At 42.2% G+C, this 16932-nt stretch overlaps 1 protein-coding gene across 5 annotated transcripts in view; it reads right to left on the reverse strand.

Moving 5' to 3' along the window:
• The window catches only part of LOC145344156 (dedicator of cytokinesis protein 4-like), a 410020-nt gene that overhangs the window by 75456 nt on the left and 317632 nt on the right, over positions 1–16932 (reverse strand). For all 5 annotated transcript variants that reach the window (XM_080191055.1, XM_080191054.1, XM_080191053.1 and 2 more), the window contains one exon: positions 12278–12419. In XM_080191055.1, coding sequence (XP_080047181.1) covers positions 12278–12419 — 142 coding nt within the window. The remainder of the gene's footprint in view (positions 1–12277; positions 12420–16932) is intronic.

Here is a 16932-nt window from a genome sequence, read left to right on the forward strand (position 1 = left end):
AAATATTACAGTTGAAATTATGTTCCAACGGTCGTTAAATATGCAACACTGCAAGTCCTGAAAGGAGAACGGAGTCTACAAACTGTGCTTTCAGAAAAAGCTGTAGCAACTTATTTACTGAAGAGATGCAGTTCAACAAGAGAAATGACCACAAACGCTATGGCGAGGCAGGGGTATATAGCAAAGGAACAAAGAGGAACGTCTAAATAAATTAAATGTAAAGAAGAGCAGCCGACCTGACCCATCACATGCTGGTGTTGGCATAGTCTGAACTACACAGTGCTCCACTCCAGAAGCGTGCATGGGTCTTGGTTGAAGAAGCGAATGCATGATGTGTAACTTATGTTAATCTCCGAGACAAACTTCACATCTGATGGATAGTGGGTAAGTTTTAGTTTGGACATCTTTAAACTATACAAGTAAACTTTTATCTTATGATCATGTTAATTGCTTGTCGTAAATTTTATATGCCACAGAGATGCTGCTTGCTTATTTATAACCATAACAAGATTAAAATATCTGTTCCGAGCTTCCAGCTCTTTGCTTCCAGCAACTTCTGCAGTTTTTTTTTACTTTTCTCTGAGTCTACACCCCAGGCTTGATTAATCAAGCACAGTGAACAATGGTAAACAGACTCACATAATCAAACAGAGAACAACTGAACACTACATTCCTCACTGATGCTTATAAATTTTATCTGGGCATTTAAGAGAAAGAAGATAAACATGCATTTTGGACAGTTAAATCCAAAAGTGTCAGTGTCTTTTACAGACTTTTTAATTTTCACTTGGCAAAGTAACAAAGAACAAAGAAAATTACAGCACAAGAACAGGCCTTTTGACCCTCCAAGCCTGCACCGAACAATGCTGCCTGACTTAACTAAGATCCCCTACGCTTCTGGGGTCCATATCCCTCTATTCCCATCTCATTCATATACTTGTCAAGACGCTCTTTAAAAGTCACTACCGTATCCGCTTCCACTACCTCCCCCTGTAACGAGTTCCAGGCTCCCACTCTCTGTGTAAAACATCTGCCTTGTACATCTCTTAAAATTTGCCCCTCGCACCTTAAACCTATGCCCCCTAGTAATTGACTCTTCCACCTTGGGAAAAAACTTCTGACTATTCACTCTGTCCATGCCTCTCATAATCTTGTAGACTGCTATCAGTTCTCACCTCAACCTCTGTCATTCCAGTGAGAACAAATCAAGTTTCTCCAATCTCTCCTCATAGCTAATGCCCTCCATACCAGGCAACATCCTGGTAATTCTTTTCTTTTCCCTCTCCAAAGCCTCCACATTCTTCTGGTAGTGTGGCGACCAGAATTGAACACTATATTCCAAGTGCGGCCGAACTAAAGTTCTATAAAACTGCAACATGACTTGCCAATTTTTAAACTCAATACCCTGACCGATGAAGGCAAGCACGCCGTATGCCTTCTTGACTACCTTCTCCACTGCATTGCCATTTTCAATGATCTGTGTACATGTACACCCAGGCCCCTTTGCCTATCAATACTCTTTAAGGATTCTGCCAATTACTGTATATTTCCTATCTGTATTAGATTTTCCAAAATGCATTATCTCACATTTGTCAGGATTAAACTCCATCTGCCATCTCTCCGCCCAAGTCTCCAACTGATCCATATCCCGCTGTATCCTCTGATGGGCCTCATCACTATCCGCAAATCCACCAACCTTTGTGTTGTCCGCAAATTTACTAATCAATCCAGTTACATTTTCCTCCAAATCATTTATACATATTACAAACAGCAAAGCTCCCAGCACTGATCCCTGAGGAACGCCACTTGTCATAGCCCTCCATTCAGAAACGCACCCTTCCACTGCTACCCTGTCTTCTTTGATTGAGCTAGTTTTGTATCCACCTTGCCAACTCACCTCTGATCCCAAGCGACTTCACCTTCTGCACCAATCCGCCATGACGGACCTTGTCAAAGGCCTTACTGAAGCCCATGTAGACAACATCCACTTCCTTGAAAAACTCGATCAAGTTCGCGAGACATGACCTCCCCGTCACAAAACCATGTTGCCTCTCACTAATACCTCCACTTATTTCCAAGTGGGAATAAATCTTACCTCGAAGAATCCTTCCAATAGTTTCCCTACCACTGATGTAAGGCTCAGCAGCCTGTAATTACCTGGATTATTCTTGCTACCCTTCTTAAACAAAGGAACAACATTGGCTATTCTCCAATCCTCTGATACCTCCCTTGTAGCCAGTGAAGATACAAAGATTTCTCTCAAGGCCCCAGCAATTTCCTCCCTTGCCTCTCTCAGTATTCTGGGCTATATCCCATCAGGCCCTGGAGACTTGTCTACCTTGGTGTTTCTCAAGAACCCTAATACCTCCTCCTTTTTGATCTCAACATGACTCAAAGTGTCTACACATCCTTTCCCAGAATCATCATCCACCAAGTCCTTCTCTTTGGTGAATACTGACTTTAAGTACTCATTTAATACCTCACCTATTTCCTCTGGCTCCACGCATAGATTTCCTCCCTTATCCTTGAGTGGGCCAACCCTCTCCCTGGCTACCCTCTTGCTCTTTATATATGTGTAAAAAGTCTTGGGATTTTTCTTAATCCTGCTGACTAATGCTTTATCATGACTCCTTTTAGCTCTTCTTACTCCTTGCTTAAGTTTCTTTCTACTTTCCTTGTATTTCACACTTGCTTCATGTGTTCCCAGCCTCCTAGCTTTGACAAATGCTTCCTTTTTCTCTTTGACGAGACTCATAATATCTCTCATTATCTAAGGTTCCCAAAACTTGCTATACTTATCCTTCATCCTCACAGGAATGTGCCAATCCTGAATCCCTACCAACTTACACTTGAAAGCCTCCCACATGTCTGATATTGATTTGCCCTCAAACATCTGCCCCCAATTCAAATTCTTCAGTCTCTGTCTAATATTGTTGTAATTAGCCTTCCCCCAATTTAGCACCTTAAAGCTTACTGAATTGTGGTCACTGTTCTTGAACTGCTCCCCTACTGAAACATCGACCACCTGGCTGGGCTCCCCAGTACCAGGTCCAGTATGGCCCCTTCTCTAGTTGACTATCTACATACTGTTTCAGGATGCCCTCCTAGATGCTCCTTACAAACTCTGTCCCATCCACGCCCCTAGCACTAAGTGAGTCCCAGTGCAACGGAAATGAAAATCTCCCACCACAATAACCCTATTACTTTTACACCTTGCCAAAATCTGCCTACATATCTGTTCCTCAATCTCCTGCTGGTAGTTGGGTGGCCTATAGTAAACCCCCAACATTGTGACTCCAACTTTCCTATTCATATTGCCTCGCTGTATGAGCCCTCCTATGGTACAGCTGTGATATTCTCCTCAATCAGTAGTGTACCTCCCCCACCCCTTTTAGATCCCATCACTCCTGAAATATCTATATCCTAGAATGTTAAGCTGCCAATCCCGTCCTTCCCTTAATGAAGTCTCCGCAATGGCAACTACATCAAAGTTCCTAGTATTAATCGAAGCTCTAAGTTCATCTGCCTTACCTGTTACACTTCTTGTGTTGAATCAAATGCACTTCAGTCCACCATACTGTCTCTGATTTGCAATCCCACCTTGCCTGCTGTTTCTCTGAGTCTTACTGGCCCTACTCTCTCGTTCCCCTTCAGCTAATTCACCTTTGCTTTGGATCCCTCCCCCCCTCCCCCGCCAAGCTAGTTTAAATCCTCCCGTGTGACACTAGCAAACCTCCCGGCCAGAATTTTTGTGCCCTTCCAATTTAGATGCAACCCGTCCTTGTTGTACTGGTCCCACCTGCCCCGGAAGAGACCCCAGTGGTCCAGATATCTGAAACCCTCCCTCTTACACCAGCTGTTTATCCATTTGTTGAACTGCAATATCTGCCTATTCCTAGCCTCACTAGCACGTGGCACAGGGAGTAATCCTGAGATTACAACTCTAGAAGTCCTGCTATTTAATTTTCTACCTAACTCCCTAAACTGCTGCTGCAGAACCTCATCACTCTTCCTGCCTACTTTGTTAGTACCAATATGTACCACGACCTCTGGCTGTTCACCCTCTCCCTTCAGAATGCTTTCTGTCTGTTCAGAGATATCCTGGACCCTGGCACCATGGAGGCAACATACTATCCTGGAGTCTCTGTCACGTCCACAGAAATGCCGATCCGTACCTCTAACTATAGACTCCCCTATAACTATTACTCTAGTCCTCTTTGTCCCTCCCTGCTAAAAACATAGCCAGCTGTGGTACCACCGCTTTGGCTGCTGCTGCTGGTATCCCCTGATAGCCAATCTCCCCCAACAGTATCCAAATGGTATACTTGTTAGAGAGAAGGATGACCACAGGGGATTCCTGCACTGACTGCCTGCCCCTTCTGGTAGGCACGTTTTGGTTTGAGTTTAAAAATGTCAACTAGTTTGATTCATGTCATTACCTAAAACAATCATAATTTGTAATCATATTTCTTAAAATGGGCTTGCAGTTTGTTTCATTTTGGGACTGTAAAACTTTACTCCTAACATTTTGCTGAGGCTCAGTTGTTGCACTCTTCGCCTGAGTCAAAAGCTTGTGGATTGAAGTCCCACTCCAGAAATTTGACTTCATAATCTAGGCTGACACAACTCAGTAGTGTTGTGAGAGTGCCACACTTCAGAAGTGCTGTCTTTCAGGTGAGATGTTGGAGTGACATGCAACAATGGTGGAGTGAAGGAAAGGGATGCACACAAATGGAGAAGACTGTGCAGTTAAGATAGGTCAAAGTCATGATATAAGACAAGGATGTTAGGTGTGGTGTTTCAGGGGACCAGGGGATATTGTTCTGAAAAGGTACGGAGTACACATGGCAGAAACAAGTCAAGTTGAAGTATACAAAGGGTATCTAGATTGAGAATTTCTCATTCTCTTGCCACGCTGGATTGAATTTTGTAGAAACCTCCTCAGTTTGAAACATACTCAATTCAACAAAACATGGCAGAGGTAAGTTACCAATACTCTGCTGTTTTGTTGTGAATTCACAACACACATTTTTGGCTACCTTAGAGGTAAAATTGGGCTTGATTTTGTCTATGGAATTCAGGAAACATTGGTAAATTAGACTGGGCTTGTCGGACCAGGTGCTGACAGCTATCACCAACATACTAAAAAGTGTCAGCAATTTATGATTTGCGACCATGATTAGTCTGCAGCACCAACTCAAAATATAATAAAAGATTGATTATAGAATCCTACAGTGCCAAAGGAGGCCATGTGGCCCATCAAGTCTGCTCCGACCACAGTCCCACCCATATCCCCATTATCCCAAGCATTTACCCTAGCTAGCGCCCCCCAAAAAAAAACGAAGGGGCAATTTTGCATGGCCAGTCCAACTAACTCGCACATCTTTGGACTGTGGGAGGAAACTAGAGCACCAGATGAAACCCATGCGGACATGGAGAGAATATGCAAACTCCACATAGACAGTGACCCAAGCTGGTTGATGAACTAGGTGAACTTCAGACTCAAACTACTCTCCTGCATTTCCCAAATAAGGAATATTTAGATATGGAAAAATCAGATCCAAAATTTTAAATATTTAGCTGTATTAATGTGTCCTATTTGATCCTGGTTAAGCCAGATTTTGCAATAATGACTGTACACTTAAAAAATGGCAAGCCTTTCACTCCAATGGATGCGTCGAGTATCCTTATTCAAACTTTGTATTCTGGCAAGATTTAAAACACTTAAGCAAATTATCCTAAAATCCATTTAGCCATTAATCCTTGAAGACAGTATCAAAACTAATTTTAAAAACATGCTGTTTTGTGTCTCCACTAAAAGTATTAGTAAATGCAGCATGAAATATACTTCCTTAGGATTCAGCTGGAAGTGCCTGTCAGCCTGTTTTTCTGACAGACGAAACCCAAAATCAAACTGGGTTTATGATTGGCAAAGTTGGTAATTAGAAGGAAAATGCTGCAGCGCTTTCAAGGGCACTGCATATACCTTCACTAATATATTCCTTCATATTAATAGTAGTAAGCCCACTTGCCTGACAAAACAAGCTATTAAATGGAAAATCATTGCAGTGTGAACTATGATGACATGATTAGTGACAAAAATACGTCATCATGAATAGCGTGGGTTCCACTTTGAATAGAGTGCATCAGTGCATTGAAAATTGCATTTATGGGTTACGTCCAATAAAATTCTGAAATCTGTTCGAAAACAGAAAATACCGATGTTCTAAAAAAAAATTGGTATTGTTGCCTTCCCAGTACTATCATTCATGGAAAGATAAAGACTGTGGCAGCAGTTTACATTCCTATAACATATAACAAAGCCATTTTGTATATTAACTTCTGTTTATATTATTTGACCACGCATCACAGACTGGGGTTGTGAGGGGTGGAATCACAAATTAAGAAAATCCACTAATAATCTTATCTGCTCGAGATTTCATTTCAAGAAATATCGTTCTAACAGGAAGTAATGCCATCTGTTTTGTGCTATTTTTACTGCTGGGATAGTGTTCTATCTTTAATCATCGCACTATTTAATGATACCCAGTTTAAGAACAGATCTAATCTACGTTTTGCCACATCATTACTTGCTGCTTTTCAGAAAATAGCACAGGACTCAGCATGTGATTAAATTCGAAAAACACCTTTTCAACCATGGACAGTCAACTGATGAACTGCACTGTGCATAACAAATGTTTCCTTCAAAAGAATCCACACGAGTTTGCAAATAGTTTTCTTTGTTCATTGGTGGGACATGGGCGTTGCTGGCTGGAGTAAGCTTCACCAATAGAGCAAGCACTGATGCTTACCCCAGTCCAATGCCAGCATCTCTACATTGTCACTGGCTGGCCATCATTTATTGCCAATCCCTAGTTGCACTTGAGAGGGCAGTTGAGAGTCAACCACACTGCTGTGGCTCTGGAGTTCTTTTTGGGATGGGGTGGTGTGCAGGGGAATTGGGATACTGAATTCAACAATCAGCCATGATCAAAGTGAATGGCACACCAGGCTCGAAGGGCCAAATCACCTTCTCCCGCTTTTAGTTTCTAGACCAGACCAGGTAAGATTGGCAGATTTCCTTCCCTAAAGGACATTAGTGAATCATAAGGGTTTTTCAATAATCGTAACGGCTTTACGGTCATCGGTAGTTTCTTAATTCCAGATACTTTTATTGAACTCAAATTCCGTTATCTGCCGTGGTGGGGAACCAGGTTCGAACCTGGTTCCCCAGAAGATAAGCTAAGTTTCTGGATTAATAGCCTAGTGATAATGCCATGAGACCATTGTCTCCCCAAACAATGTGAAAAAGTGCAGAATTATTGCTGTTTTATCAGCACTCAAAACATGTGGTACATAAATTTCTCTACATTGATTGGCAAAAACTGTCCAATTCAAGCATTTCTGATAGTTACGCGTTATGCTCAGTGCAGGCCTCAAGCTATTACACAGCTTAAAGCAAGATTTGAGAAAGTGGCCACCAAAAGCTTTTTAATGTGGTTGTAATTTAACATGCAACTTGGCAGCATTCAGAGCCAGCCCCAGATAGTCCTGAAACTCAAGCAAATATCTAATTAAAATGTGGGCAATTACAGCTACTTGTCAAATTCACACATCCCTTTGTTAAGGATGGACCATCAACAGATAGACTATAACATACCAGCTGACTCATCTTTCTGCTTCATCTTGGACAATACATATATTAAACTTCAATGAATGTTAGATGAATGTGAGATGGATCTCATGTTTTCTCCCCCTTCATATGTATCTAATGTTGATCTGTGATATAGTGTGTGTGATATCACACTGTTAAACCCCTAGGGAAAGTGAGTAAATAATCTTAACTATTTTTACATTCACAAAGGCTGATAGAAACATAGGGAATAGAAGCAGAAGTTGGCCATTCAGCTCGCCAAGCCTGCACCGCCATTCATTTTGATCATGGCTAGTCAAATTTAATATCCCTTTAGTCCCAAGACCTATATGGGGTGTTTTCCATTGACTGCACCACAAAGTGGTTGGGAAATCTGTGGCTTGAGTGAGCTGTCAGTAGGGCCAGAAGATTCTGCCGGTGTAGACAGCTGGCACATTTCAGCCACTGTCTCACTCTTAAAATTGTTGGCAAGTTTCAGAATTTGTACTTTGTTTCAAAATAAAGAAAAATTATTGGCCAACATGACTTCAAATAAGTTTATTTATTAGTGTCACACGTAGGCCTACATTAACACTGCAATGAAGTCATTGTGAAAATTGCTGCGTTTGTATGGCCAATGCACCTCTAACTAGCATGTCTTTTGGACTGTGGGAGGAAACCAGAGCATCCAGAGGAAACCCATGCAGACACAGGGAGAACGTACAAACTCCACACAGACAGCTGGGAATCGAACCCTGGTCCCTGGCTCTGTGGGGTAGCAGTGCAAACCACTGTGCCACCGTGCTGCCAGTGTAGTGCAGTTCGATCTTTGTTAATCAGCGTGGACATGGACAGGATAACACTATTAGAAATAGGAACAGGAATAGGCCATTCAGCCCCTTGAGCCAGCTCCACCATTTAATAGGATCATGGCTGACCTGGCGACATTTCTCACATCCACTTTCCTGCTCTTTCCCCTTTTATTCCTTTGCTGATCAAAAATCTATTCAATTCAGCCTTAAATCTACACAATTACTCTGCCCACATAGCTCTCTGTAACAAGAAGTTCTAAAGACTCACAACCCTCAGAAAAGAAATTCCTTCTCATCTCAGTCTTGGCTCAAATTGGCACCCCTTTATTCTGAGATTATGCCCTCTGGTCCTAGACTCATAAGAACATAAGAAATAGGAGCAGGAGTAGGCCATCCAGCCCTTTGAGCCTGCCCCGCCATTCAATAAGATCGTGGCTGATCTGAAGTGGATCAGTTCCACTTTCCCGCTTTCTCCCCATAACCCTTAATTCCCTCGTCTATCAGAAATCTATCTACCTATGACTTAAAGATATTCAGCGAGGTAGCCTCCACCACTTCAATGGGCAGAGAATTCCAGAGATTCACCACCCTTTGAGTGAAGAAATTCCTCCTCAACTCTGTTCTAAACTGTCCCCCCACCCCTTATTTTGAGGCTGTGCCCTCTAGATCTGCTATCCTTTCTAAGCAGGAAGAATCTCTCTACCTCTACCTTATCTAGCCCCTTCATTATCTTGTAAGTCTCTATAAGATCCCCCCTCAGCCTTCTAAACTCTAACAAGTACAGACCCAGTCTATTCAATCTCTCTTCATAAGCTAACCCCTTCATCTCCAGTATCAGCCTGGTGAACCTTCTCTATACTCCTGCCAAGGCCAATATATCCTTTTGCAAATAAGGGGACCAAAACTGCCACAGTACTCCAGTTGCGGCCTCACCAGTGCCCTGTACAGTTGCAGCAAGACCTCCCTGCTTTTATATTCTATCCCCCTCGTGATAAGGCCAACATTCCATTCGCCTTCTTGATCACCTGCTGCACCTGCAGACTGGATTTTTGTGATTCGTGCACAAGGACCCTCAGGTCTCTCTGCACTGTAGCATGCTGCAGCTTTTCGCCCTTTAAATAATAATCCCTCCTACTCTTATTTCTACCAAAGTGGATAACCTCACATTCCCGAATGTTATGCTCCATCTGCCAAGTCCTTGCCCACTCACTCAGCCTATCCAGATCTCTCTGCAGACTTTCCGCACCTTCCACGCAATTCGCTTTTCCACTCATCTTCGTGTCATCAGCAAATTTTGTTACCCTACACTCAGCCTCCTCCTCCAGATCGTCTATGTAAATGGTAAACAGTTGAGGCCCCAGCACCAATCCCTGCGGCACTCCACTAGTCACCAACTGCCAATCAGAAAAGCACCCACTGATTCCAACTCTCTGCTTCCTGTTAGACAACCAATCTTCAATCCACGCTAACACCTTACCCCCAACTCCGTGCACCCTAACCTTTTGCAGCAACCTTTTGTGAGGCACCTTATCAAACGCCTTCTGGAAATCTAAAAACACCACATCCACTGGTTCCCCTCTGTCTACTGCACTAGTCACATCATCATAGAAATCCAATAAATTTGTTAAACATGACTTCCCCTTCACGAATCCATGCTGCGTCTGCTTGATCAAACCATTCTTTTCTAGGCGTCTAGCTATTTCTTCTTTGATGATGGATTCTAGCATTTTTCCAACTACGGACGTTCAGCTAACTAGCCTATAATTCCCTGCCTTTTGTCTGCTACCTTTTTTAAACAGCAGCGTAACATTAGCCATTTTCCAATCTTCTGGCACTTCCCCAGAGTGAAGCAAATTTTGATAAATAATTACTAAGGCATCTGCTATCACATCTGCCATTTCTTTCAGAACCCTGGGATGCATTCCATCTGGTCCTGGGGACTTGTCTATCTTCAGTCCCATTAGTCTATCAAGCACTACCTTGCTAGTGACAATAATTGCATTAAGGACCTCGTCTCCTACCATCCTTCTATCTCTTTAATATTCGGCAAGCTATTTGTGTCCTCCTCCGTGAAGACCGACACAAAAAGCTTATTTAAAGCCTCAGCCATTTCCTCATTACCCACCGCTAATTCCCCCCTCTCGTCCTCCAAGGGTCCAACATTCACTCTAGCCAGTCTCCTCCTCCTCATATATTTGTAAAAACTTTTACCATCATTGTTTATATTTAGAGCCAGTTTAGCTTCATACCCTATCTTTCCTTTCTTTATTGCTTTCTTAGTCATTCTTTGTTGTTTTTTAAAATCTTTGCCAATCTTCTAATTGCCCACTATTTTTAGCTGCTCTGAACGCATCAGCTTTTAATTTAATACTCTCATTTATTTCCTTCGATAGCCACGGCTGGTTATCTCTTCTCTTACAGTCCTTCTTTACCATTGGAATATATTTCTGCTGAGTACCAAATAAGATCTCCTTAAAAATCTTCCACTGTTCCTTAGCCATCCTACCATCTAATCTGCACCCCCAATCTACATTCGCCAATTCCGCTCTCATCCTTTCATACTTCCTTTTGTTCAAACAGAGGACACAGGTTTGGGACCCTACTTTCTTATCCTCCATCTGCATCAGACTCTCCCATGGAGGGAAACATCCTCTCAGTATTTACCCTATTAAGCCCATTAAGAATCCTATATGTTTCAATGAGATCACCTCTCATTCTTCTAAATTCCAATGAGCCCCAACCTGTTTAACTTTTCCTCATAACACAACCTTCCATACTGGGGATTGTCCTCGTGAACGCTCTCTGAACTGTCTCCAATGAAATAATTTTGTTCCTTAAATAAGGGGACCAAAACTGCTCACAGTACTTCAGATGTGGTCTCACCATTACATTGTACAGTTGCAGCAAAACTTCCCTACTCTTATGCTCCAACATTCCCCCTCCCTTGAAATAAGGGCCAACATTCCATTAGCCTTCCTGCTTACCTGCTGCACCTGTATGCCATCTTTGTGGTTCATGCACAAGTACCCCCCAAGTTCCTTTGTGTTGCAGTTTTCTTTCATTTAAGTAATACCCTTCTTTTGTGCTCCTTTCCAAAATGAACAACTTCGCATTTTCCCACATTATACATCAGTTGCCAACTTTATGCCCACTTGCTTAACCTATCAATATCTCTTTGTAAACTGTCTGCATCCCTCTCGTAACTTGCCTTTCCACCTATTTTTGTGTCATCAAGTTTGGCTGCAGTGCATTTGCTTCCTTTCTCCAAGGCAATTACATTGTAAAGAGTTGCAATCCCAGAATCAATCTCTGTGGAACCCCACCGGTTACAGGTCACAACATGAAAAAAAAATCCTTAACCCCAAGCATTGTTTTCTGCCAATTCTCTATCCATGCCAATATACTACCTTCAACACCATGGACTCTTATGATTAACCTTTTGTGCTATATGGACTATGTTCTGTTGCTAGGAGTTGCTGAGATGACAGGCTTCCGCAATCAAAGCGCACAATTCTACTTGACATGCAGCTACATCAGGCAATTTGAATTGTAATTGAGTGATATTACTCAAAAATGAGCAAAATCCTTCATATTTTAACCACTAACAAAGCATTTCTAAAAATAAAATTCTATAAGTAAGATAATTCTTGTAATTGATTATGTGTCTTGGATATATTTTCTGATTCCTGTTCATCTACATGGAGTTCACAATAATGCTCAAGATGAAATCTATGTGCCTTCCATACAACAGTTAATGAAGTTTAAGACAACTCATGGGCATAAAACCCCTTCAAGTTCACTTATGGCCAATTGTAATCAGTTTTTAGGATACATTGTGCATCAGCCTGAAAAATAGTCTCCTCAGGCTGGTTAGCATGCTGCATAGCTATTGCATGTGGGAACTCATTCAACATTCGCTGTTGGAAGGCCTCTAATCGCTCGTAGTCATGTCCTCGACACACAAACTCCTTGTTCTGTTGGGGGTGAAAGATGAGGAAGCATCTTATTATATGACACACACAAAGCAGTTATGACACAATCTAAGGAAAACACAGTGATCTGAAGGCACAGAAGAGCGCCTTTGTGAGATAGATAGTAACTGCACATACAATTACAAAAGCTATTTAACAAGCGTTCACAACAAAACACATTCACAATAGCCTGCAGGAAAAAGAGGATCATCCATGAAATATCCGCAGGTCTACTGTTATATCCCCAATTGGTTATACCTGCATCTTAACTAGTAACAAGGAGTTCAGTGCAGCTTTGTTTCATAGGGTTTTATTCTGAGTTACTTTTGAGCAGAGAGCTGGACTGAAGCAGAGAAAGCTTTTGCTATTTTTTCCAGACTGGTATATGTGGTTGAGTGCTGCAAGAAGCATGCATTGTGAAGATTCCCTGCACACTTCAATGTAGCATGTCATTTATGCTAGCTCAGAAAACTAGATAGCCTTCAGAAGAACCCACGGAAGATTAAGTTGAACAAAAGCTAACCCAATTAACCTACAGCAACACAGAGCAGATGGTGGTGGCGGAAGGCGCGATAAAGCAGATGAGTTGGCAGCCTGACAGAAGGCAGCACATATCACCAAGGTGACCAGCCTCTATGACATACAGAAACAGAGACCTTGGGCATGATCAGCCATTCATGCCACCTTCCTGCTGCAACAAGGTTGGAGAATTTGGCACCCAGTCAAATCGCCACTCACTGCAGTGGGGTAGAAACTACCGCTGGCGTGAATGTTGGTGACATTCTGGCCTTTGATTGTGGACCAAAAGGTGGGGGGGTGGATCACTTGAGGGGAGATGGGTTTGCTGGTGGTTATACAAGCTGGAGGAGGCAGACTATGTCTGTAACTACTCCATAGTGCTAGGTATTGGCCATGTACCTAGCCTTCTGCCTCATCCTAACCCAGCCAGCCAGTTGTTTAGGAGTGATGGAGCACGTGACAATGCGTCCTCAGAATGAATCTACTCCTGAGCTGTCTTCAAGCACTGCGGCTGTTGAGCATGGCGCAGAGGAAAAGAAACACGAGTTAGGATGACACAGACAAGTTGGATTGTAGCAGATGAAAGATGTTACAGTTCAACTTCAACTTGCATTTCTCAAAGGAAGTTTAATGATGGCTGGTGTCCTTATTCTCCAGCCTTGAAATGTTCTAACTGCAGGACCATGGATCTTGAGTACTTGCAATTTGAGCTCCAATAACAGCGTGAGGTGGGGTTGTCCACTCAGTGAGGCTGAGCTGTTGCAGTGTAGGAAGCTGGACAGCTGAAGTACTGTACTCCCCTTGCTGCTCCTGAACTGAGAATTTCCTGCTGTTTGTTCATGTCATGCCTGTGATCCTCCAGGAATGGACCACTTCCAAAGTCTCTCACTATACTTGACAAACCTGGGGCTTTGGGACAGTCCAGGTACAGGATAGAAACTGAACTTCGCTTCATACGCTTTCAACTTCCATGCGGACAATTGAGGAGTTATTGGAAATTGTGGGGCCTTATCTGCAATTCAGCAGTTTCTTCCTCCACCACTTCAACAGTGAAGTCTTGCAGAAGAGATCCATCTGTCACCTTGTTTGAAGAGGTGTGCACACGTTTTAAATAAATCACTATATGAAGTGCGCTCCCAGAGTGGGTCAGTTTCTCAGTGCGAAACCCACCAATGAGGTTTGAATGAGGCTGGGGAGTTTGAAAAACATATACCCAGATCTATTTGTGGCTGTAGTAGGTACCATTTTGAATGGACTGCAAAGCCCACCTGCATAAAATTGGGCAGGGAGCTATGAATCTAATGTCCTAATTGAGTCAGTCGCTATCATAAATTTCAGGTTTCACAGCTTTCCATGTATGTGAAAGAGTACTCTGCTTGATAGAAAATAATTCACGAAGAAGGAAGTGATGTTTATGCATAAGATTGTAGTATGGTGACAACTGCATTAGGATCACAACCAGAATTACAAATGGGTTCGCAAAGCTAATCTGGAGAATGGTTCAAATAAAAGGAGCATTAGCTAAAAAGTAAGATGCCAAGGATAAAGGGTTAAGAACCCAAGAAATAACTTACTGATGAAATTAATGGAAGCAAATAGTATAAATGGATTGAAGAGGTATTTTTGGAGAACAAAATGAGGAATATGGTCAGAAGGGTTAATTAAAAAGAGAACGTACAATGTTCGGTCTAATAAATTATGTTTGCCTTTGTACAATCTGTGTTTTTGATCTACAGGCAGATTATAGTTAGAGCCAGATGTTTCTCCATATGGAGAAAAGGAAGTTGGGACACAGTAACGCCAAGTCTCTCATCTTCTACCACCAGTTTTAGAGCATCACTGGCAAAGGCCTTGGAGTATGTCAACCAGCTATCTTCTCTCATTATCAAAAACACCAGAGGAAGGGAAAACAGAGGTGGTACCCTTTAAGAAAAACATATTGTTTTCCATTTTGAGTAATCATAGCTGAAAATTAATAATTCTGTGCTGCTCTGATTGTGGAGACGCACAATAGAAGTGAGAATTCAGAATTCAAAATTTATTCGAAAGAGCTGAAATTATTCCGTAAAACATGGATTTCCAATTAGAACAACACCTAGCACTGACATAAGGGGTCAACACCAACGTGCTCTAAATCAATCATATTTGGTGTGGGCTTTAATAATCCACCCACAACCTCATACACAAGTAGGCTTTTAGATTTAAGGACAATGGGGATGCAGCAAAAAATCTGCAAAGTGTAATGATGTAAAGGACAGTAGACATGGGCGCACAGAGAATTATAGAATCCCTACAGTGCAGAAGGAGGCCATTCACCTATCAAGTCTGCACCAACTCTCTGACAGAATATCTTACCCAGGCCCTCTCCCTATAATCCCACATATTCATCATGGCTAATCCATCTATTCTACACTTTTTTGGACACTAAGGGGCAATCTACCATGACCAATCCAGACACAAACAAAATACTTAAAAAGTGATTTTCATTATATTCAATCATTTTGTTTATGAATGGTTTGGGATATTTTTGGAAAAAAAACAATTCCAGTGGTTCAGATTTCTGCTTTGCAAACTAACACAACCCTAAGGGGATCATCACCAATAATATGAGGTACTGTCATTTCATTGCATCCATCCTCCATAATTAAAAACAAAATCTTAATTTGTCTAAACAAAGGCCAATTGTCATTTTGCCTTTCAGTTTCTAATCCTCCTGTGCCATGCATCATTTCCTCAGTCTGGCCTGCTGCCAGATTGATGTTCAACACTGATCTCCTTGCAGCTGCCAACTTGACTTGGTTTCTGAGAAGGGCACAGTCATCGACTTATTTTAGATTATTTTATTGCTGGGGCGAAATGCTTTGTTTTTCTCTCTGCTTTTGGGTATTCCATTATCACATGCCACCTGCAGATGGGAAACTGAAGGGTTGACTTGCTCCCAGGTCTTTGCCAGTACCCACAAACGCTGCAGGCAGATTGCTCCATTTTGCATTCCCCCCCCTCCCACCCCCAACCACACACACATACAATGGAACAATGGGATACAGAGCTCATTGAAAAATGGAAGATGCAATATCATATGAGTTGGAGCTTCAATCTCCCACACTTCTCAACATTCTTAGTTAAGGCTTTAAAGAAGAAAGGTGCATCACTTGTTGTGTTAAGTATTTCTATGATGTGGAGATGCCAGTGTTGGACTGGGGAAAGCACAGTAAAAGGTCTCACAGCATCAGGTTAAAGTCCAACAGGTTTATTTGGAATCATCAGCTTTCGGAGCGCTGCTGATGAAGGAGCCATGCTCCAAAAGCTTGTGAATCTAAATAAACCTGTTGGACTTCACCCTGGTGTTGTAAGCATTTCTACAGCTATTCTTCTTTTACACAGGGTAGGTTTTGACCTTTAACCAATTGACTGGTGAGAGGATGAGAAAACAATTCATATGTTCAGACAAATGCCCTTCCAGTGGTGTCATTTTGCGGCTTTGGCCTTGTTAAAACTGCCACCGGCGGGGGAAATTGTATTAGCAGCGGGAATGGGGTGGGAGAGGGGTGGGGTAGGCTGGCTAGAGATTGGTTGTGTTTAGCTTCTCAATGAAGCTGATGTAACACACAGCCATGCAGCAACCTAGAAGGTACTGTGCAGATCTTGTTTTATGTTAATTGATACATATGTGCAGCCATGCAAACAAAAAGGTTAAAACATTGTGCATTGAAAAGAAGTGGACACACACAGCAAGTACATTTTAAAGAGAACATTCAATGAGAATGGCAGCTGCCCAGATTTTTTTTTGGAACCCAGAGTAATAACTCCTCCTCCTCTTGGAGTCACTAAAGCAATTGCAGGGCCTCCCTCCCCTCTTCTCTTCACTGCACATGTTCTATTGGTTTTGTATAAAATGGCAACCAGAGTCCTGGTTATGTCACAGGACCCAGTCTCCACATTAAAGGAGACCAATCACCTGAAATAGGCAGTACTTTGAACACTCAGTGATCTGTCC

This window comes from Carcharhinus amblyrhynchos, chromosome 6 (assembly GCF_965287045.1).
Source record: "Carcharhinus amblyrhynchos chromosome 6, sCarAmb.v2.hapA, whole genome shotgun sequence".
In the NCBI taxonomy this organism is placed as follows: Eukaryota; Metazoa; Chordata; class Chondrichthyes; order Carcharhiniformes; family Carcharhinidae; genus Carcharhinus; species Carcharhinus amblyrhynchos.